General features: G+C 60.3%; 5 protein-coding genes across 11 annotated transcripts in view; 2 read left to right on the top strand and 3 right to left on the bottom strand.

The window, feature by feature from the left end:
- The window catches only part of CDON (cell adhesion associated, oncogene regulated), a 55,619-nt gene extending 54,493 nt beyond the window's left edge, over positions 1-1,126 (top strand). The window contains exon 21 of the mRNA XM_050323067.1: positions 786-1,126. The gene's annotated coding sequence lies outside the window, so the exon portion shown is untranslated. The remainder of the gene's footprint in view (positions 1-785) is intronic.
- A 714-nt stretch (positions 1,127-1,840) lies between these two features.
- On the bottom strand, positions 1,841-6,400 carry VSIG10L2 (V-set and immunoglobulin domain containing 10 like 2). Its single transcript, XM_050322764.1, is given in 12 exon segments — positions 1,841-1,917; positions 2,002-2,120; positions 2,194-2,218; positions 2,292-2,414; positions 2,625-2,927; positions 3,013-3,331; positions 3,334-3,659; positions 3,943-4,224; positions 4,359-4,634; positions 4,787-5,071; positions 5,890-6,243; positions 6,325-6,400. Coding segments are annotated over 12 exon segments (2,565 nt in total).
- Positions 6,401-7,307: 907 nt separating this feature from the next.
- On the bottom strand, positions 7,308-13,047 carry DDX25 (DEAD-box helicase 25). Of its 5 annotated transcripts, none has more exons than XR_007629853.1 (10): positions 12,905-13,047; positions 12,088-12,223; positions 11,909-12,001; positions 11,722-11,824; positions 10,966-11,080; positions 10,440-10,617; positions 9,600-9,837; positions 9,235-9,397; positions 8,047-9,123; positions 7,308-7,749 (listed from the first exon to the last, which is right to left on the bottom strand). XR_007629853.1 is itself a non-coding variant. In XM_050322980.1 (10 exons), the coding sequence occupies exons 2-10, from the start codon at positions 12,198-12,200 to the stop codon at positions 8,573-8,575; spliced, it is 1,284 nt and encodes a 427-aa protein (XP_050178937.1). In that variant the 5' UTR covers positions 12,201-12,223; positions 12,905-13,046; the 3' UTR covers positions 7,308-8,572. The 5 variants fall into 5 exon arrangements, 4 of the variants coding, with proteins under 4 accessions (XP_050178937.1, XP_050178938.1, XP_050178936.1 ...); XM_050322980.1 differs by having other exon boundaries at positions 7,308-8,664; positions 8,935-9,123; positions 12,905-13,046; XM_050322981.1 differs by having other exon boundaries at positions 8,935-9,123; positions 12,905-13,045.
- PUS3 (pseudouridine synthase 3) lies at positions 13,028-20,364 on the top strand. 3 transcript variants are annotated; one of them, XM_050322985.1, is made up of 5 exons: positions 13,028-13,180; positions 16,897-17,330; positions 18,392-18,945; positions 19,255-19,445; positions 20,020-20,364. In XM_050322985.1, the coding sequence occupies exons 2-5, from the start codon at positions 16,944-16,946 to the stop codon at positions 20,262-20,264; spliced, it is 1,377 nt and encodes a 458-aa protein (XP_050178942.1). In that variant the 5' UTR covers positions 13,028-13,180; positions 16,897-16,943; the 3' UTR covers positions 20,265-20,364. The 3 variants fall into 3 exon arrangements, with proteins under 3 accessions (XP_050178942.1, XP_050178943.1, XP_050178940.1); XM_050322986.1 differs by lacking the exon at positions 13,028-13,180 and adding an exon at positions 13,651-15,086; XM_050322983.1 differs by lacking the exon at positions 13,028-13,180 and having other exon boundaries at positions 16,616-17,330.
- HYLS1 (HYLS1 centriolar and ciliogenesis associated) lies at positions 15,075-20,599 on the bottom strand. Its single transcript, XM_050322987.1, has 2 exons — positions 20,517-20,599; positions 15,075-15,987 (listed from the first exon to the last, which is right to left on the bottom strand). The coding sequence occupies exon 2, from the start codon at positions 15,961-15,963 to the stop codon at positions 15,223-15,225; it is 741 nt and encodes a 246-aa protein (XP_050178944.1). The 5' UTR covers positions 15,964-15,987; positions 20,517-20,599; the 3' UTR covers positions 15,075-15,222.
- Positions 20,600-20,711: the final 112 nt, after the last annotated feature.

Below are 20,711 nucleotides of genomic sequence, written 5' to 3'. Positions count from 1 at the left end.
AAACAACCTGGTGCTTGTAAAGCACTCCCTCCCCCCACCCAACTCACGAGCACATGATCCCAGAAATGAGGTGCATAACTTACAGTTACGGCTGCCCCGGGACGACGCATGTGCAGCACCTTTGCACGGAGCAGTGTGTTCCTGGCCAGGCTGGAAAAGTAGGAGGCCGTGCTGGCCTGGCTGTGGCTGCTCCAAACCCTTCGGGGAGCTCAGGCTACAGGTGCAGCTCCACCAGTCGTGGATTTTGGGGAGCGATGCCTGTGCAAGAAGGAAGTGCTTGAGATCTGCTTTGGCAACCGTGTCTCCGTGGGCTGTTCCCAGTGCTGGGGTGGGCTTTTTCTTTTTCATAGAATCCCAGAAGGGTTTGGGTTGGAAAGGACCTTAAAGCTCATCTCATTCCAACTCCTTGCCATGGGACTCCCTCCACCAGCCCAGGTTGCTCCAAGCCCCATCCAACCTGGCCTTGGACACTTCCAGGGATGGGGCAGCCACAGCTGCTCTGGGCAGCCTGTGCCAGGGCCTCATCACCCTCCCTGTGAAGGATTTCTTCCCACTATCCAATCTAACCCTGCCCTCTGTCAGTGGGAAAACATTCCCCCTTGCCCTGTCACTATCTGCCTATATAGAAAGTTTTAGCCCCCGTTTATAAGCCCCCTTCAGGTACTGGAAGGTCGCAGTGAGCTCTTCCCAAAGCCTTGCCTTCTCTTCCTCTTCTCTCTCTTCTCTTGCATTATTTATGGTTGTATTTATTTTTCTGCCTTTTTTTTTTTTTTTTTTTTTTTTAGGGTTTTGGATCCTCCCAGCCAGAGCTGCCTTATTCTGAAGTTCCCTGCAAACCCCAGACCTCACACCCATGGGCTTTGACTGGCGTGTATCCCGGAGCCACCACAGAGTCCCCTCTTCCCCCTTTGCTTGTCTCCTCCTTGCAGTCTGGACTTTCCCTTCACGAGACCTGCTGCGAGGCTTTCCCCTTTTCTGATGGAGAGGTTGGGGTTTAGCTCTGGTTGCTTCGTTTCACCCCAAACACTGAGATTTAACCACGGTTTTAAACGACCTTGCTTAAATCCCCCCCTGTATCGTGGGTGTGTTGGATAAAGACGCTCTGTTTTCCAGAGAATCTGTAATATCCCTTGGAAATGTTATGTATTTGGATATGATGCTGTTTTGCAGGGGTTTGGGATAGGGTGTGTATTTTTAGGGGTGATGCTACTCTATCTAGAGTGGGTATGGATGGTGTGTGGGCACTGATTGAGGTGTCACTTGATACTTCCCAATGGATAATTAACCAAATATAGGACAAATGGCCCAAATGCTCCTGTTTCCACAGACACCAAATGATGAGGGTTGAGGAAGGCTGGGAAGTGCCTGACACATTCCTTAGACCCTGCCTCCCTCCATGCTTGCATCATCGTGGGGAAAAACCATCACCAGTCACTGTTTTTATCCTGCTGTGGTTTGGCCCGAAAATGGGGAGCTTGGGGTGAAGATGAGACCCTTTCCCTGCCCCCCAAATCTTCGTGGCTGTTTTTGCACCACAGAAAACTCAGCACAGTCCCAGAGCAGCATCCCTGTCCAACCTCAGCCCTGGGCCTGAGTGCTGCACTTCGGCCCTCAGGGATTTTTGCTGCCATCGGTGAGAAACTATTTATTGTAGCCTAAATATTTATTTTAGCTCCAGCGGTAACTGCAGGCCCGAGGCTGAGCCGGAGGAGCTTTCTCCGGGTGCGGCACTCGGAGCCAGCTGCCTCCCCCCCTGACGTGGCACAGGTGGGTGGGCGCTGCCGTCCCGTGCTGTGGAACGAGAGGAGGAAGGGGAAATCAAGAGGAAAAAGCCGGATGGTCAGGGCGTCGCCGTCGCGGTGATGGTGACATCAGCTGGTGGGTCATCGGTGGTGCCCGGCGGTGCCGAGAGCGGCTCTGCAGGGGTGGGAGAGCCCCGGTGCCACCAGGTGTCACCGGGGCGGGTGGCTCAGCCCTCGGCTCACCCCAGGGTGCGGGTACCTGCTGCTGTGCTGGGGGCAGGCACATCTCCCGCTGCTGGTGCTGTCTCCTCCTCCCCGCTCGCGGCTGCTTCGGCATCCTCCGGCGTGTCCACGGGCTCCTGGGCGCCAGGACCGGCCCTGGGGGGACAGGCGAGGGTCTCGCTGGCGCCGGGGCTTGGGAACAGTGGGGCAGAGGGATTTGGGCACTCACGTGCGGAAGAGCAGGTCGTGCAGCCCTGGGGAAGCAGAAGAACGTGAGGTGTGGGGGACAGGGCTCCAGCCCACAAGAGCCCCAGGGCTGGCACTCACGTGGGAGGGTCTCCCGGTGGCGGGCGATGCAGCGCACGGCCAGGAGCGACGCTGCGGTGGCCACCAGCATCCCGGCCACCGCCGCCCCCGTCACCGCCGGGTAGGCCTCGAAGGGAGGCTCAGCTGGAAGAGAGCAGAGGGAGTATGGCAGGCAGCAGGGACGGGCAGAGCCCAGAAACGCCATGGACCGTGAGAGCCTGCGCCTGTTCGCTCTGAAAACCTACTGACGGCTGCTCACACTCAGCTCCTCAGCTCCACCGGGATGGAAACGTTGCCCTTCTCCACTCAAACCCTGCTCTGCCCCCATGGAACAGCAGCCCCTGCCCACTTCACCTGGCGTCTGCACCTCGGAGGGGTGCCCGGCCGTGCGGTGGTTGACGGCCAGGACGCGGAACGCATAGAGCACCGCGGGGTCCAGCCCCCCCAGGCGCCGGTCGCGGGAGTGGGGCTCGATGTTGCCAGCAGCCGTTTCCCAGGGGCTGGGCGCCTCTCGGAGGGGTTTCTTGGTTTGACGCCGCTGCACCACGAAGCCGGTGAGGTTGCCGGTGCCCTGAGTGCGCCACTCCAGCTGCACCTCGGTGCGCGCCCGCGTGTAGCGCAGCTTGCTGATGGTGACGTTGGGGGGGGTCGGGTACCCTGCGGAGAGATGGAACCCGGCAGGAGGGGGTTGATGCCCCCAGCCCGCCTTAGGGGACCCACCCCTAGCCCTGCCAGGACTCACGGTCCACGCGGAGGCGGACGGGGAGGCTGGCGGTGCCCACGGCGTTGGTCGCGGCGCAGCGGTAGATCCCGCCGTCCCCCGGCCACTCGGCGTCCAGGACAGTGAGGTTGAGCCACGCTTCTCCCTGCTCCAGCCGATACTTGGCCAGCCCCGGCGTCACCTCCCGCTCCTTGGGGTCGTACCAAGCCACGGTGGCGCTGAGCCTGGCGCTGGTGCCGCGCTGCCGGCAGGTCAGCAGCGCCTCGCCGCCCTCCAGCACCGCCACCTCGCTCGCCGCCTCCAGATCGGGGACCTCTGCTCGGCGAGAAGGGGGACAGTGCGGGCAGGGACGTGCCACCCCAACACGGCCCGGTGGCACGGTGGGAGCACCGGGCGCGGGGCGGGCTTACCCAGGCGCAGGTGGCACTCGGCGGGGCCCCGCAGCGGGTGGGCGGCAGCGCAGACGAACTCCTGGCCCCCCAGGCTGCCCTCGGTGCTCAGCACCAGGACGGCGGTGGAGGGTGTGGGGTCCCCCAAGGCCCGGCCGCCACCGTCCCGCCAGTGCAGGGTGACGGGTGGCGTGCCCCCCTCCCACCGGCACTGCAGCATCACGTACTCGTCACCCTTGGTGGCCGCTGCCGCGCAGGTGGGGCTGCCCGACGGGACCCCTGCGGGATGGAGCGGTGTCGGGGCGGGGCACTGCCGCGCTGTGCCAAAGCACCCCGAAAAAGCAGATAGCATCTCCCCCCGCCAAGGACATGGGGGCTTTTGCACGGCTTTGCACCGTGGGGATCCCCATTTTGGAGCAAGCTGGGGGTGCCGGATGTCCCAGGAGCACCCTGGGGTGCCCTTCCTGTGGTGTGGCCGTGGCACGGGGGTCACCGCGGCTCTGGGGTGACACGGGGGGTCAGGAAGGGGCTTGGGGGGGCAAATGGACCCATTGTCACTCACACAGGGTGGTCCCACATGCAGCCCCTTGCGGCAGCGCGGGGTGGGAAGCCAGGCAGGAGAAGGAGCTGCTGTTCCTTGTGGCTGCCCCTGGCTGGATCCTGGTGGCCATGGAAAAACTGGTCCCCATCACCCCCTCTTCCTCCTCCTCCTTCTCCTCCTCAAGGGAGCCCACCCAGCGCAGCTGGGCCAGGGGGAAGCCCCCGAGCCAGCGGCACCGCAGGGCCACGTCCTGCAGGTCACTGGTGGCCACGGCAGAGCAGCTGGGGCTCCCGGCTGGTGGATCTGCAGGAGACCATCAGCGCTGGGGGAGGCTGGGGGCTCCCCCCCAACCCCCTCAAACTGCCCCTCTCGCCCACATCCTCACCAGGGAGCTGCGCTGGTCCTTCTCACCCAGGGGGCCCCGCGGCGTTACTTACAATACACGGTGAGGACGATGGTGGCCTGGGTGCGGGTCTGCAGGTGGGTGTTCTCGGCCAGGCAGGTGTAGGTGCCCGCCTGGGCGCGGGCGATGGCGGCGATGATGTAGGTCTGGCCGACGTGCACCTGGGTACCGTTGTGCAGCCAGACGTAGCGGCTGGGGGGGTTGGAGGGAGCCAGGCAGCTCAGCACCACGTCCTCCCGCTCGCCCGCCGAGAAGCCCCCCTGTTCGGGGGAGAAGGGCTCCACACTGATGGCCGGCTCGTCGGGGCCGTCTGCGGGCACACAGGGGTCCTTTAGCCACGGGGTTGTCCCCACAGAGGGGACATGCCACGTTGGAGGTGCCACGTTGGCATCTCCAGCCCCGAAGATGCCCCCCCAGCTGGTGGCTGAGGCCCCCCGTGAGGGCGGTGCCCGGGGCACTCACAGACGATGTCCAGGTAGACGGGCTCGCTGGTGTGGCTGTTGACCTCGTTGCTGACGGTGCAGAGGTACCAGCCCGTGTGGCTGCGGTTGGCGGGCGTCAGGCGCAGCTCTGCCCCGGAGCCCCCCGGCCCCGCGGGGGACACTGAGGGACCCCCCCGGGGCTGCTGGTGCTGCCAGGAGAAGCTCAGCGGCTCTGTCCCTTCCCGCACAGTGCACGCCAGGGTCACTGCTGCCCCCTCCGCTGCCGCCGCCGCCGTCGGCCGCACGAAGGGCTTGGAGACGGGCACTGGGGGCACTGAGTTGTGAGCGGCCCCCACAGACAGCAGGACCCCACCCCGGGCCCACCCGTCCCCCACTCCCAGCCCAGATGATTGGTCAGGTGAGGTGGTGTAGCAGACAGCAGGATGGTTAGTGAGGACACCCACGGGCTAGTGAGTGGCATCCCTATTGTGGCCATGGGGACTGGGTGGAATGGCTGCTGAGACCAGTTAAGGGTGGTGGGATGCTGAGGTGGCCAGGGCAAGGAAATGAAGGTGGCTAGTGAGCTGCTACGTTTGCCAGTAGGGGCTTACACTGGCTGGGGGCAAGGGGGATTCACTATTCACTGGCTAGTGGTGTGCTGGGCTGGCTAGTGGGGCTTTAGGTTGGCTAATGGGCTCTTTGTTGGCTGGTGGGTGCTATGTTGGCTGGTTTTGAGCAAGCTTGGCTCGTAGAATGCCATATTGGCTAGTGGGGTGCTATGTTGGCTAGTAGGGGGCTTTGCTGACTAGTGACAGACTAGGTTGGCGAGCAGGGTACTCTGCTGACTAGTGGGGTACTTTGTTGGCAAGTGGCGTGCTACACTTGCTAGTGAACCACCTTGTTGGCTAGTGGGGCTCTCCATTGGCTAGGGGGGCCCTTCACCGGCTAGCAAGGCACTATGCTGTCTAGTGCCACTCTTTACTGACTGGTGGAGCCCTTTGTTGGCTAGTGGGGTGTTCCACTGGCCAGTGGACAGCTCTGTTGGCTCTCAGGCAAGGGGTGCTTGACCGTGGTGCAGGGGGGAACGATGCCAGCCACTGATGGCCAGCAGGGCCCCTCAGGGTGGCCACGGTGGGGGCTTACCCAGGACACGCAGGAGGACGGCAGCGTATCCCACGCGGAGCCGGCCCCGCTCCGGGAAGAGCCCCTGGCAGAGGAAGCGGCCCTGGGCAGCCACACGCAGCTCCCGCAGCTCCAGCGTCCCATTGTGCAGCGTCACCCGGCCCAGCATCCCCGTTCCGGGGGCCACGACCACGTCCCGGCCCGAGCCCACGGCCACGGCCCGTGGCGGCCCCTCGCCCCGCGGCGTGAAGCTCCAGAACACCACGGCTGGCGGGGCCGCGGCCACCAGCCCACAGCTCAGCTGCACCGCCCGGCCTCGCACGCCCGTCACCTGCCACTCCTCGTAGGCCGCCTCGCCGGCCACCAGCGGCTGCCCTGCCCCGGGGCAGCGTGTCCATCAGGTCAGGCCCCTGCTCGCCCCCCACCCTGGGAATGCGGGGAGGGGTCCCTGCTCACCCCCCGCCAGCGCCGGCAGCAGGCACAGGATCCAGGGCCCCCTCCAAGGCGGCGGCACTGCCCGGCCACGCTCCATGGCGCCATGTCCAGCACCGGCACCGCCTGAAGCAGGGCTGCGCTCTCCGGCCCCATCTCCTCTCCGGTTACTCCCGGGTAATTAGGCCCGGCCCTGATTAACGGTCAATTATTTATCAACCTGGTGGTGCAGGGGGGAACCCGACGCCGCCGCTGCTGCCTCGGCCCCTGCAATCTCAGGGCGGAGGACGGGCGTGCTCGTGGCAGGAATGGCAGCATCCTTGCCTTCCCCACGTGGTGGAGTCAAATTCCCAAGTGCTCCCTTTCCCTACCCAATTTTTTGGGGCTAAAGGAGGGGGAAAATGCACTGCTACCCCACCGTGATCGAAGTGGGGAGGTTTGGAGCCAGGGACGCTGGGCCAGGAGTGGGGTTTGATATTTCATCTCCCGCTCCCTGCTGAGCCCCGGCCCATCAAACATTCATGGGGGCGGCCGTGCCGTAACGCAATGCCGGGGGGCCGGAGCGCCCCGGAGGGGGGATTTCTGGGTGCACGTGGGGGAGGGATCTGGCAACACCCGGGAAAGCCTGGAAAATGACCCGCCATCTCTGATCCCTCCCTGATTCTTTAACTAGAATTAATTGCTCGTTACCACAATTACACTGTTAACACTGAACGCGAGATTTCCCCCAAACAGGTTTCGGGCCTTGAAATGCCCCAAAGAGGTTAAAGCCGGTGGTGAGGGGCCTGCAGAGCCAGGGCCAGATCCCCCTCCCTTCCCCCTCCCGCTGCCACGTGCCTCCAGCAGTGCTCTGGTCTGTGTTGTGCTCCTACAGGTTGGGCTTGGGAAGAAATTTGGACAGGGGAGTGCAGAGCAATGGACGATCTGCTAAACACCACCATTGTCAACACAACCCTCCTGCCAGGGGTGATAAATTTCAGGGGATTTTGCTAAGGAAGGAGCCACCCTGAGGATTATAAACAATTTATTTAAGATTAACAAAGGCACAAACACAGCCCTGGACCGGGGACAGGCCGCTCCCAGGGTCCAACGTCTCTCACTACACTGCTGGGACCCCAAATGCTTGGATTTTGTGCCCCCAGGGTCCAACAACTCTCTCCACACTGCTGGGACCCCGAACACTGGGATTTCAGCCCGGGATTCGGGACGGCAGTGGTGGATTCCTGCTGCCATCTAGCGGGATGAGGCCTGCTCCAGCCTCTCCTCAGGCAATACAACAAAACTCAACAGCTTCAGAACACAAGAGAACCGGGAAGTTTTCCCCTGAAACTTTTCCTCCTGGTATGAACCAAAACTTGGATTTGGGGGAGTGAATCCCCACTCCTCACTCAGCTGCAAGCCTCTCGAGCTCATCCATGTCGTACGGGTCCAGCTGCTTGATTGTGGTCTCTGCAGGAAGGAACAAGAAGTTGTCAGGAGGTGAGAGCAGAGCTTGTCCCCCCGAGCCGGTGTCTGCACTACCGGCATGCCCCGTGCCAGCTGGGAAGATCAGCATCTCCCTCCACAGGGAAATCCACCGGGAGGAAGCGTGGAGGGAACGGGATCAGTGGGGAAATGAGCCGGAAGGAAGCACGAGGGGAACAGGGTCAGGGCAGCAGCCAAGGCACGGCAGCAAGAGTGAGGCAGCCCTGCAGCAGCATCACACCAGGCTCAGCCTGAGGATGTGCTCCCACTCCCTGCTCCCACCTCTGCAGCCACACAGGACAGGGAAGGTTTGTGTCCTCGAATCCCAACGTCATGACGTGAAAAAGCACAGGTCAGATCGCCAGGAGTTCATCCCGTTGGATTTTCATCCTCACACTGGGCTCCTTCGGCTCATTCTGGCCATGTTTGTGGTCAGGCTCATCCACATCCCACTTATTGCAGCTGCTCATTGCTTCTACTGCTTGGGAACAATCTCTGCCAGACTATTTGGCTCGTGTCTTCCCTGCCTGGTGTCTGCCATGGGCTCGCTTGGTATTTAAAGGACAGGTGGAAATTTAAAGGAACCAAGAGGGTTAAGCAGCGGCAAGGCTGAGACTGAGGATGGAACAGCACTTTCTGCCCACCAAAAGGTTTCCATAACCCTTTTTTCCCCCTAAAAATCACAGGGAAAACAGGCACTGGGATTCAAAAAGCAATTGGTGCAGCCACAGCATCTGGCAAATCCCACGAAAATCCTCTTGATGTTAACAAGTGACAATCTATTTCCACTCAGGAAAGATTTCCCCAGCTACCAGCTCCTGTCCCACAGCCAGGGCTGAGTTGAACCGTGGCACCAGGTCCCCCGGGACAAGGATTTGCAGGGAAAGGCAGAAAAAATGCCTGAAGGAGGGAAAAAAAGGAGGTGCTGAGGCATCCTGAGTGCTGGCAATGTCCCTTGCGAGTTTCACACAATCTCCAGGGCTGTTTCTTGGAAAATTTGGCTGCTGGGAAGCAAAAAACCACCCTAAAAGCTGCATCTGTCACCCATTCCCAGTGGGATGAGCTCTGGGGAGAGGAGCAGCCCCGCAAGGTCTGAGGGGCAGGATGAGCCGAGGGGGATCACAGTCCCAGTCCTGCCTCCCAGAGCAGTGGATCCCCATGGATACTCACGGAAATGCTCCTCTATCTTGTGCACGAGCTCCACGGTCTCGTTCTCCACCATGCTGAAGGCGATGCCGCGGTGCCCGAAGCGTCCCGCCCTGCCGATCCGGTGCAGGTAGGTCTCAAAGTCTGGCTCTCCTTTCACATCCCTGGGGAGGCCGAAGTTCACCACAGTGGTGACCTGCTGCACGTCGATCCCTGGGAGAAAGGGAAAGGGGCCGTGGAAAGGGATCGCCTTGTCCCATGGCATCCAGGCGGAAGAGCCACAGGCCTGGCGTGTTTCGGGGGACGCAGAGTCTCCCAGGATACCTCTGGCACAGACGTTGGTGGCGATGAGCACCTTCTCCTTGCCTTCACGGAAGCGCTGGATGACGCTGGCCCGCTGCACCACCGTCAGCTCTGCCGTCAGCGTGGCCACTTGGTGCCCGTCCCGGCTCATCTTCTCCGACAGCCAGTCCGCGAGCCTCCGGGTCTGGGCACGTGGGGAGAGGCTGAGGCCCAGAACTGTCCCCCCCCCAACATCCCCTGCTCCTTTTGAGGGAGCTCCCAGTGAATTTCAACCCCCTCCAGGCTCTTGTTTTGGGGGTCCTGTCCTCCCGTGTCCACACCATAGAAGGACCCATTCCTGCCATCCCCGACGGCCAGCACGGGGCTCTCCCGGGCAGGGGCGTTACCTGGCAGAAGATCATGACCTGGCCGATGGTGAAGCTGCCGTAGAGGTTGCAGAGGGCCTTGTACTGCTCTTCCGAGTTCTGGCACACCATGAAGTACTGCCTGATGTTGCTCAGCGTGAGCTCCTCCTCGCGCAGCTTGATCACGATGGGGTCGGGGATGATCCGCTCGGCAAAGGCCCGCACGGGTTCCTTGAAGGTGGCCGAGAACAGCAGCACTTGGCAGCTCGTGGGAAGAGCCCTGTGGCAGGAAAAAGGCCTCCTCAGTCCCAGTGAGCGGCTGCTGTCCAGGAGAAGGACACACACCCAAATTTATGCTCATTTTGTGTGGCCTTCGATGGAAAAGGAAGCCAGGGGGGCTTACAAGAAAGATGGAGAGGGACTTTACGAGAGCCTGGAGTGACAGGACAAGGGAGAATGGCTTCACACTGAAAGTGAAGAGGTTTAGATTGGATATGAGGAGGAAGTTCTTTGCTGTGAGGGTAGTGAGGCATTGGAACAGGTTGACCAGAGAAGCTATGGCTGCCCCATCCCTGGAAGTGTCCAAGGCCAGGCTGGATGGGACTTGAAGCAACCTGGTCTAGTGGAAGACATCTGTGCCCACGGCAGGGTGGTTGGAACAAGATGGGCTTTAAGGTCCATTCTATGGACCTTAAAGAGATCATTCTATGATTCTCTAGGCTGCAACAGCTCAAAGGAAAGGTAAGGAAGGTAAAAGTCTTCCCATGTGTCCAGTAGATGTGGCTTTAGGGAAAGCTGGACCCCTCACAAGCCCCTTCAGCACCATGTCTGAAAGAGAGGGGAAAGCAGGGAAGTGGGACTCCAGCCATCAGGGACACTCACCTGTGGATGCGGATGCTCTGGCAGGAGAGGCCCTGCGTGTCGATCATGATGTCGGCCTCATCCAGCACAAACAAGGAGATCTTCGTCAGGTCCAGGATGCGCTGCTTGAAGCACCAGTCCAGCGTGGTGCCCGGTGTCCCGATGATGATCTGCTCCTCCAGCACCATGCCCTTCAGAACTGTGAGAGGGAAAAAGGCACCTGGCTGCCCCCAGGCACAGAGCTCTCTGCTGCTCCGTGCCTCCCCTCAGCTCGCTCAGACTCTGGGTGCTCAGTGATGCCTTCCAGGGGTCAGCATGACACTTCCCTGCAGCCTCAGGGGTGGGAACCAGCCCTATTCTGGGGAGTCTGGAAGCAGCCAGCAATGGTGGAAAAGCCTCCTCAGCAGGAGAGGGGATCACAGACACTATAAAGTGGCCTTCATGGCAGTCTGGGTGGTCCCTGGTAGCTCCAGGCTCTAAGAGGGGATCCCCGTGCTCCCTTCCCACTCCCGGGGCAGTGCCAGTAGCTGTGCTGGGCTGGACTCACTTCGGTTTCCCCGGACAGCGTAGTTCACCTTGATGTCAGTGCAAAACTTCCCGATGGTCCGGACCACCTGCCCGATCTGCAGGGCCAGCTCGTAGGTGGGAGCCAGGCAGAGGCACTGGTGGGAGAGGAGAGGAGGGAGCTGTCAGGCCCAGGGTGGGACAAGTTGGGCTGACAAGGAGGGCAGGGACAGCAGGAGGAACACAGGAGCATTGCACAGCACTGAGGCACAGGGGATCGGGCAGCCGGGCATGGCTGGAGGTTTGGGAGCTGGGCTGTGTTCCCAGCTCCAGCCATGGGGGCAGAAAGAAGCCAGTGTCGCTGTTTTTGAGGAGGAAATTCCACTCTGGAAGCACGGTGCAGCTCGTTCCTGTGCCCTGGCTCAGTCACCCCATGCACATGAGAGGAGATGTTACACGGCAGGAACCAGCAGGCAAAGCTGATTCAGCACCCAGAGAGGGGAATGGGGTCGTTTGAGCCACCAGAAAACCAGCAGTGTCTACAGCTGCTCCTCAAAATTTAAATTCCAGGACAAATGAAGCCTGGATTGATCCACTCTGGCAAGTCAAAGTGTCTCCCTGGGTAGACACTGTGCTTTCAGTCATACCTGCCACTGCAACAGCCCCTGGGGGTTTGTCATCCCCCTCCAGTGGGTGAAGTCACATAGGGACAGGGACAAAGCCTGGAGCTCTGGCCCCAGCAGTGTCCCAGGCACTTGGGCCAACCCCTCCTGCATCAACTCTCCCTGTCCTGCGTTACCTGCGGGTATTTCTCGTTGGCATTGGCTCTGCTCAGCATGGCCAAGACAAAAGCTGCTGTTTTCCCTGTCCCTGACTGGCTCTGGGCAATCAGATTTTGGGGCCTGCAAGGCAAAGGCAGCTTAGTGGAGCGCAGGGGTCGGGGCACGGGGATGCCGTGCGGAGCCGGGGCTCGCAATCCTACTCACGGGTATGCCAGCATGAGGGGCAGAGCCTGCTCCTGGATCTTGGATGGTCTGTTGAAGCCCATCATGTAAACCCCCCGCAAGAGCTCCCTCTTCCTGTGGAAACAAAGCATCCCAAGGGTCCGTGTGAGGGTGGCCAGTGGTGCTGACACTCGGTGGGGCTGGGGGCTGTGGCTACTCACAGGGGCAGCTCCTCGAAGGTCTTGACAGAGAAGAGCGGGGAGCTGGGGTCCCGCTGCAGGATCTCCACGTGCTGGTCAGACTCCACCAGGGATGTGTGGATCAGCTTGTTCATCAGCGAGAGCTCTGCCAGCGGCACTGGGGAGAGGCAGCAAATGGAATAATGCAAGTGGAACGGCAGAATTGCTAGGGCTGCAAGGGACCTCTGGAGACTGTGGGAGCAAGCTGAGTCACTCCGCACCTGCATTTAGCTAATCGGAATTGAAAGGGAGGATCGACCTTGGCTAAGTGCTTTGGAAGAGAGAATGTTGTGTTTCTCAAAGCTGAAGACCACTCTGAACGGTCTGCATGATATGCGTGTGTTTTTCTCTCGTGGCTGGACACAACCACCATGTGATGTGAGCTGAATGTGTGGGATCGAGGCACTGGTTTAGGACGATCCTGGAAATTCTGGTTAACTAAAAAAAACCCACCAGGTGCTGTTTACGAGAGAACAGGAATAAAAAGGGGAACACCGAAAAGGATGGGCAGACAAGTCCTGAAATCGAACTCTGTGCAGCTCCATTTTCTTTCAGTGCCCGTAGAGACCACCCAGTCCAACCCCCCTGCCCAGGAGGGGTCACCTGGAGCGGTGACACAGGTGGGTCTGGAATGTCTCCAGAGAGAACCCACCAGCTCCTTGGGGCGGCCTGTCCCACCCTCCGCGGAAAGAAGGACTGGTTTAGTTTATAACAGAAGGCCTGTGATCTGAACCCTCTCCCCTGCAGCCCCGGGGGGAAGGGGGTCTGTCCGTGCTCCGCGGGGGGCTCCGGGACCCACCTCTCTCCTCGTCCTCCGCCTCGGCCCCGAGCGCGGGCGGCGCGGGGGGCGGGGGGAAGGGGCCGAGCCCGCGGGCCGGGCCGGGGCGCTGAGGGCAGCCGAGCCCGGCGAGGCGGGAGGGCGGGCGGCGCAGCGGGGCCAAGGGCCAGGGGCACGGCAGGCCGGGCCCGGGGCCCGCCGGGCCGAACCTGCCGAGCCCGCGCCCCGCCTCCGCCATGGAGCCGCCTCAGAGCCCCGCGCCGGACGGGGCGGGAACATCCGGCACCGGCGGAGCGGGTACGGCACGGCTGGGAACGGGGACGGGGATGGGGATGGGAACGGGGATGGGAACGGGAACGGGGACGGGGATGGGGATGGGAACGGGGACGGGGATGGGAACGGGAACGGGGACGGGGACGGAGATGGGAACGGGGACGGGGACGGAGATGGGAACGGGAACGGATATGAGAACGGGAACGGGGACGGGGATGGGAATGGGAACGGGGACGGGGATGGGAATGGGAATGGGAACGGGGACGGGAACGGGGATGGGAACGGGGACGGGGGAGCACAGACCCCCGCGTAGGGTGGGGGGCCCTGGGGACTTGGGGACAGCGACCTCACGGGGCGGGGAGGGTTCCCTGCTGGGACCCCGCAGAGTTTTGGGGGGATATTTGGAGTGCTGGGGGACACTATATCCTGGAGGGTCCCTAGGGAGCTGGGGCAGGGACTGTGGAGCAGGGTAGGTCCCTTGCTGCACACGGGCATCCTGTAGAGTTGGGAGGATGCCTGGAGTGCTGGGGGAGAGAGACCCCCCCGCTATAGGGTGGGGGTCCCTGGGGAGCTGGGGACAGGAATTGTGGAGCAGGGAAGGTCCCCTGCTGCAGACAGGGACCCCATAGGTTTTTGGGGGGTCCTTGCAGTGCTGGGGAATAGGGATCCCCCCACTATAGGGTGGGGTCTCTGGGGAGTTGGGGACAGCAACATCATAGGACAGGAAGGGTCCCCTGTTGCAGATCGGGACCCCATAGGGTGCCAACCCTGGTCCCCATTTTGTTTTGGGGGGTCCCTGGGGTCAGAGCCTGTCCCATAGCATAGTGGGAGTCCCTGAAGAGCTGAGGACAGGGATGGTGGCACAGGGAAGGTCCCCTGCTGCAGACAGGGGCCCCATAGGTTTTTGGGGGGACCCTGAGGTGTTGGGGACAGGGACACACTCCCCTCCCAGAATGCTGGGAACAGGGATACCAAGGGGGGAGGGCTGTCCCCAGGTAGATAGAGGTGCAGGGACCCCATAGGTTTTGGGGGCTTCCTGGGGTGTTGGAGGACAGGGAGCCCTGCCATAGGGTGGGGGTCAGCAGCTTATGACCCTAGGGGCAGGATGTGAGGGGTGCCCCAGGGTGATGGAGAAGCAGCGATCCCATAGGGTTTTGGGGGGATCTCTGGGGTGTTGGGGACAGGGACCCCCCCCATTGGGTGCTGGAGACGGGGACACCAGAAGGGGAGGGCTATCCCCAGGGTGATGGAGATGTAGGGACCCTACAGGGTTTTGTAGGGTCCCTGGGGTTTTGGGCACAGGAACCATGGAGCAGGGAGGGTCCCCTGGTGCAGACAGGGACGCCATAGGGTTTTAGGGGGGGATCCTTGGGGTGCTGAAGGAGCAGGGACCTTGTAGGGTGGGGGTGCTGTCCCCCATAGGGTTTGGGGTGGAGTCTCTAAGGTTCTGGGGAACAAAACCATTTCATAGGTGGGTGGAGGTATGCACGGTGCTGGAGAACCAGGGACCCCAACCTGGAAGGTCCCTGGGGTGCCAGAACACCCCCAGTGTGGAATAACCACACAAGCCTGTGTGTTTCCCATGTGGGGTCACATCCAGAGGAGGTTTGGTGGGAGCTGGACACAGCTGCTTCAGGCTGCAGCTGTTACCTGCTTCCTGTCCTCCCAGCTCCCTTTTCCAGCCATCCCACTCAGCTTTTGCTTTTTTGCGCCAGAACTGCTGTGTTTGCCATCCATCCCTGAAAAAACTAACACTAATAATAGTAATAACTAACACTACCTTACTTCCATTCCAAAGCTCCCTTATTTTAAAAATGAGGTAAAAAAGGCCAAGGGAGCAGAGTTTGGTGGAGCAGGGATAAGTCTGGAATAACGGATGCTGCCTTCAGTGTTTCTAATGAACCCATAGAACGATAAGGAACGTTTGCAGGTGCTTTATTAAAAGAAAAGGAGACAACAAATAAACCCTCCTCCAGAGCAAAGCGAGAATTCGGCGAGGGGATTTTCCAGGCGATGGAGGATGTTGAGGAGGGGAAAGCGGTGGGGCTGGAGCGGGGGCTGTGGCTCTAGGAGGTGTTCCTGCGGGGCATGATGCAGCGGGCCAGGTCCCGGCGCACGCCAAAGCGCAGGGCGTCGCGCTGCTTGGTCGTGGGCACCACGTACGTGTTGGGCACGAGGCGCTTCGGCGCCCGGCGCGGCACCCCCGGCTGGGCCATCTGCCTCCGAATGGTCCAGCGCAGCCTATCGTGTGGATCCTCCCCCGGGAAGCTGTATCTCTCCCAGTCTTGTCTGTATCCGTGGAATTTGGCCACTGGGTCGGTTTTCTTCCGTCTGCCAACCTGTGAAAGAATGTAGGACGTAGGCGATCCCACCCGAGTGGAGCGCTGAGACGTGCTCTGTCTCCCAAGATCCTCAAGGAGAGAGCAGCGGTTGTTCTCAAGGAGCCACTCATCTTCATAGGGCATGCACTCCTCCAGGGAGTCGCTGCTGATTTCCCCCTCAGAGATGGTGTCCTCCATAAAAACCCTGGAATGCCCCCTCTTCCACAGCTCGGCACTGCACTCGGGCTCGGCGCTGCACCCCGGCTCGTTGTTCACTGACTCATCGAAGATCTCCACCATTCCGTCGGGTCTGTGCCTCAGCACCTTCCTCTTCATCACCAACTTCCTGTTTTTCCTCTGATCCTCAGAATGCACTGGAAGGTCTGCCTGTGCCCCAAAAACGATGGAGGCATCAGCGTAGGGGTCGTCATGAGGACGTGCCAGCTCCTCGCTGCCTCCCGGCCAGGCGCCCGATGTCCCCTCCATGATTCCCACCAAACAGGGTGGATTCTGCAGGAAAAGAAACCAGGGTTAATTTCTTGCAGCATGTTCAAGCTGGCTAAAGGTGTCAAAGGGGGCTCCAAGACTCAGATGTTTGGGTTCAGGGGTGTTGATTTAGGTTGGGCATGCACTGCTGAACCTCCTGCTGCCAGCAGAAGGCTGTTCCCTATAGTAACAGAAACAGCAGCCCTTAATTCCTGCTGGAAAACTCCATTACTTATGTGGTCAATTAAGTCGTGATTGACAAACACAGGGCAAGTTCCGTGCACTGGGAGTGAGATTAATGGTTTTCCCCTTGTACCTGTGCTTCTAAATCCACACTATTTAGTCACTATTTAATCCAGGGACATCAGAGAGGGTGTTCTACTTCTGCAGAGGAGGAAGAGGCTCAGCACAGCATGTTTAGATGCTTGCTTATGAGTCTGGTGATAGTAAACCTCGAGTAAGCCTCTAGCCCTGTGACAAAAAGGGATCCGGACACAGATCCCACTCCCAGCACAGGCTTAGGATATCTTTAGGTGGGTTGGAAGAGCTGCAGGAGCCCCCACGGCACGGGGAAGGGCGGGAGCAGATGGCGGGGCGGGATGAGTGGCAGCCGTCAGCGCGCTGTCTGCAGCGGGATGCAGGTGTGAAAGCGAGAAGGCTCCGTGAAGGCTCGCCGGGAACGTGCTGCGCTGACAGAGCGGATCCCATCGGCTGGGGGAAGAGGAGCGATTAAAGACTCCAAAAAAAGAGACTGGAGTGAGATGAAGGCTGCCCGAGCTGAGCCCCTGTGGCCCTGCCCATGCTCTGGAACACAGTGGGGCTCAGATGATAAAAACTGACTCCATGGATAACGGTTATTTTGCGGAGCCAGCCTAGAGGTGCAATAAAAACCACATAGAAATGTAAATCCACTGTTTTTTTCTTTCCCTGTAGACCCCGAGGATCCACTGGCAACAAACTGATACTCCAGGGCAGTGGCTATGGCTGAGGAGAGCACGGCTGCTGACCACGAGGGGCTCCTGAGGAGAGTGCAGGAGCTGGAAGCGGAGGTGAAGCGGCTGCAGGAGAAGCTCCAGGATGACAAGGAGGGCACTGGGAGGAGAGAGGCTGCTCTGGCCCCTGGGAAAGCCAAAAAACGCCAACAAAGGCCCTTCGATTTCAGCGCGCACGGCCGCAGACACGTGGCACTGCGCATCGCCTACCTGGGCTGGGGCTACCAGGGCTTTGCCAGCCAGGAGAACACCCCCAACACCATCGAGGAGAAGCTCTTTGAAGCCTTGAAGAAGACACGGCTGGTGGACAGCAGAGAGACCTCCAACTACCACCGCTGCGGGCGCACGGACAAGGGAGTCAGTGCCTTCGGGCAGGTCAGCATCTCCTGTGGGATTTCCTGGGTGGGATGGAGATCCAGTGGGATTGCTGTCCCACAGCACAGCTTGGATTTGTTCTTTAAAAGCCATCAGCTCTTAACCCTGCAAATGAGGCTGGCAGTGGCTTTCCTGCATGTGGAAAGACTGTTTCAGACCCCTGAAGCATTTTAGTGCTATTTTGTCCCTCATATTCAAGTTCTTTTCCAGGGCCCTGTTTTAGGAGGACAAAACATGGTTTAGGCTGCAGCTTCTCCAGTAGCTCAGTGCTGCCCAAAAAGGGGTGATGCCATGTCCTTAGCAGGGCCCTCTCAGCTGATTTAACTCTCCAATCCCACCAAAATCCAAAATCCCCAGAAATTGGCTCCCTTCCTGCAGCATCAGGCAGCTGAATTCCTGCACAGAAGGGTCTGAGGGGAGCTGCAGCCAGCGGAAGGGAGCGTGGGAGTGGGAGCTGGAGGGAGGGGATGGAGCTGGCCCGCTTGGTGGGCACGGAGCCACCCGGCTGGCTGAGCCTTTGGGGAGAGCACAACTGTGGTGGCTTCACCATTGGGCTGCTCTCCTTCTTTCCCTCCTGGTGCAGGAAGCAGAGCTGGCATAGGTTTGGCCTTGAGTGGCTGCTCTGCTCTGCATGGCAGGAAGAGCTGCACGAAATCAGGGCACTTGGTGCCTCCTCTTGTGCCGTTTCAGCACATGGCGCCCGCACTGGGAATGAACTTGTTCCCACACCAGGTTTCCAAGCCAGCCTTCAAGTCATCACCTCCAGCTCAAAAAAAAAGGCACATTATAACCCAAACCCAGTGACTAAAGTTGAAGCTGTTCTGAGACTGTGCTATGTAGGCAGCCTGCAACTTTCCCTGTTTTATTAATGGAATCTGTGGCATCTGCTCAGCTCCTCAGCACAGGCACTCACAGCTCCATGGTAGGATCACCCGACTGAAGCCACCTTCATCCGTAGGAGATCCTGGGTTTATTTCCCAGAGGTGTAGGAAGACTTGGCTTCACACGCCGCTGCGCCCATCCACCCGCGCTCTAATCCTGGCTTTTGCTCGTCTCTGCAGGTGATTTCCCTGGATCTCCGCTCCAGCCTGCCACCGGAGGGGCAGCAGCAAAACGGGCAGGCGGACGAGGGGCAGCGGGAGGAGCTGCGCTACACCCACATCCTCAACAGGGTGCTGCCCCCTGACATCCGGGTGCTGGCCTGGGCCCCCGTGGCGCCGGAGTTCAGCGCCCGCTTCAGCTGCCAGCGCCGCACCTACCGGTACTTCTTCCCCTGCGCCCAGCTGGACGTGGCCCTCATGGACAGCGCTGCCCAGCGCTACGTAGGCACCCACGACTTCCGCAACCTCTGCAAGATGGACGTGGCCAACGGGGTGCTCAACTTCCAGAGGACGATCCTCAGCGCCCGTGTGACGTGGGTGGAGAGAGGGGGAGAATCCAGGCCATGGGATCCCTTCCGGCTGTGCCAGTTCGAGGTGACGGGGCAGGCGTTCCTGTACCACCAGGTCCGCTGCATGATGGCCGTGCTCTTCCTCATCGGCCAGGGCGTGGAGAGCCCAGACATCATCAACGAACTGCTGGATGTGGAGAAGAACCCTCGGAAACCGCAGTACAGGTAGGGATTGCTCTGGAGAACCGGCCGGAGCGATGGCTGCACCCGGAGTGCCCGCTGGTGAGCCACATCCCTGCCAGCACACGGAGCAGTCTGACAGCATGGAAGTAGGCTGCCAGCCTGGGATGTGTCCATAAGGACTTCTGTTTTCTTGCTCTCAGACAAAGCTTTAATGACTTTAGTCCTTAGTATTTGGTGAAAATTAAGTCAGCTTTTACTGGGAAAGGGAGTTCTGTGAAGGACAGGGCTGGCTGTGGCAGATCCACTGTTCTTGAGCCTTTTCGTGGGCCCACCTCCTGTCTTTGTCCCCAGCATGGCAGTCGAGTTCCCCCTGGTCCTGTACGACTGCGAGTTCCCAGACCTGCAGTGGCTCTGCGACCCGGAGGTGCAGAGCTTCAACGTGACACACCTGCAGCAGCTCTGGGCCAGCCACGCCGTCAAAACCCACGTGCTTCGGGACATGTTGGCAGGGCTGGACACCGCTCCCACAGCCACTGGCAAAGGTAAGGGGGGAGTTTGGGGGAATACCTTGGAATTCACACTGCCAGCAGGCAGGGTTAGATTGGATATTGGGAAGAAATCCTTCCCTATGAGGGTGGGCAGGCCCTGGCACAGGTTGCCCAGAGAAGCTGTGGCTGCCCCATCCCTGGAAGTGTCCAGGGCCAGGCTGGACGGGGCTTGGAGCAATCTGAGACAGCAGAAGGTGTTCCTGCCCATGGCAGGAGGTAGAACAAGATGGTCTTTAAGGTTCCTTCCAACTCAAACCATTCTGGGATTCACAGAATCAGTTAAGTTGGACAAGATTTGAAATCAAGTCCAACGTGTGACCGATCACCACCATGTCAACTAAACCACAGCACTGAGTGCCACACCCAGTCTTTCCTTGAGTATCACCAGGGCCAGTCACTCCACCATCTCACTGGGCAGTCAACATCTAATCACCCTTTCTGTGAAGAAACTCTTCATAAAGTCCAGCCTAAACCTTCCCTGGCACAGCTTAAGGCTGTGTACATAATTCTATATAAAAAAATTTGAAAGAACGGGGTAATTAAACGTATTTCTTCCATGATGTCACAGGTCCGGGGAGCAGCCTGGTCAGCAGCTTCGTGGAGGGGGTCCAAGCCCGAACCTACAAGCCCTTGCTGTCCCGGCCCCGGTGCGAGGGGCTGGAGGCTCGGATCGAGCACTTCGTGCGGAGGGGCCGCATCGACCCCCCCCGGGGGCCGGGGGTGCCCGGGGAGCAGGAGCCCCCCGAGGGCAAGCGGGGCAGCAGCGCAGCCCCCGAGCAGCCGCCCAAGAGGGTCTGCGTGGACACCGAGTGACGGAGCGCCTCGGCACTTCCTTTTATTATTGTTATTGGGGGAAAAAAGCGCGTTTTTTCGGTGCTGTTTTTTTATAAATCTCAAGAAACCTCTTGTAGCAGTGCTGTGTCCTACCCTGGAAGGAGGGGGGGGGGAAGGAGGGAGGCGCAGCACCGTCAGCTCGCAGCGGGGCAGCAAAGAGAGGACTGCTGAAGTTACACGGGGCTATGCTGGGTTACACGAGCTGCCCCCCGCCCCTGTCGCCCCCGGTACCTCCGGCCCGGCCGGGCCGCGCCGCTCCCGCCGCTCCGTTACGGGCCGCAACCGCCGCCGCCGCCGTTTAAACACCCCTGCCCCGCCGCCATTGGGCGGCGTGGCTGTCACTCAACTCGTTGCCCCTCCCCATTGGACAGACTCTCCAAGGCACCGCCCCCGCGCTGCCGCCATTGGCCGCCGGGGCACGGGGGA

Source organism: Myiozetetes cayanensis, unplaced genomic scaffold, assembly GCF_022539395.1.
Source record: "Myiozetetes cayanensis isolate MyiCay16 unplaced genomic scaffold, myiCay2020 scf29, whole genome shotgun sequence".
NCBI lineage: Eukaryota > Metazoa > Chordata > Aves > Passeriformes > Tyrannidae > Myiozetetes > Myiozetetes cayanensis.
This window is presented reverse-complemented; position numbering and strand designations above follow the sequence as displayed.

Bases quoted from the DNA above. Each gene is read 5' to 3' on its own strand.
- HYLS1 (XM_050322987.1), bottom strand. From the start codon at position 15,963: ATGGAGGGGACATCGGGCGCCTGGCCGGGAGGCAGCGAGGAGCTGGCA.
- DDX25 (XM_050322982.1), bottom strand. From the start codon at position 12,332: ATGCAGGTGCGGAGTGACTCAGCTTGCTCCCACAGTCTCCAGAGGTCC. The intron at 10,618-10,965 runs GTGAGTCCAGCC...TCCCTCTCACAG, and splicing joins CGCTGTCCGGGGAAACCGAA to TTCTGAAGGGCATGGTGCTG. The intron at 9,124-9,234 runs GTATCCTGGGAG...CCTTTCTCCCAG, and splicing joins CACCAACGTCTGTGCCAGAG to GGATCGACGTGCAGCAGGTC.
- PUS3 (XM_050322985.1), top strand. From the start codon at position 16,944: ATGGCTGAGGAGAGCACGGCTGCTGACCACGAGGGGCTCCTGAGGAGA. The intron at 18,946-19,254 runs GTAGGGATTGCT...CTTTGTCCCCAG, and splicing joins CCTCGGAAACCGCAGTACAG to CATGGCAGTCGAGTTCCCCC. The intron at 19,446-20,019 runs GTAAGGGGGGAG...ATGATGTCACAG, and splicing joins TCCCACAGCCACTGGCAAAG to GTCCGGGGAGCAGCCTGGTC.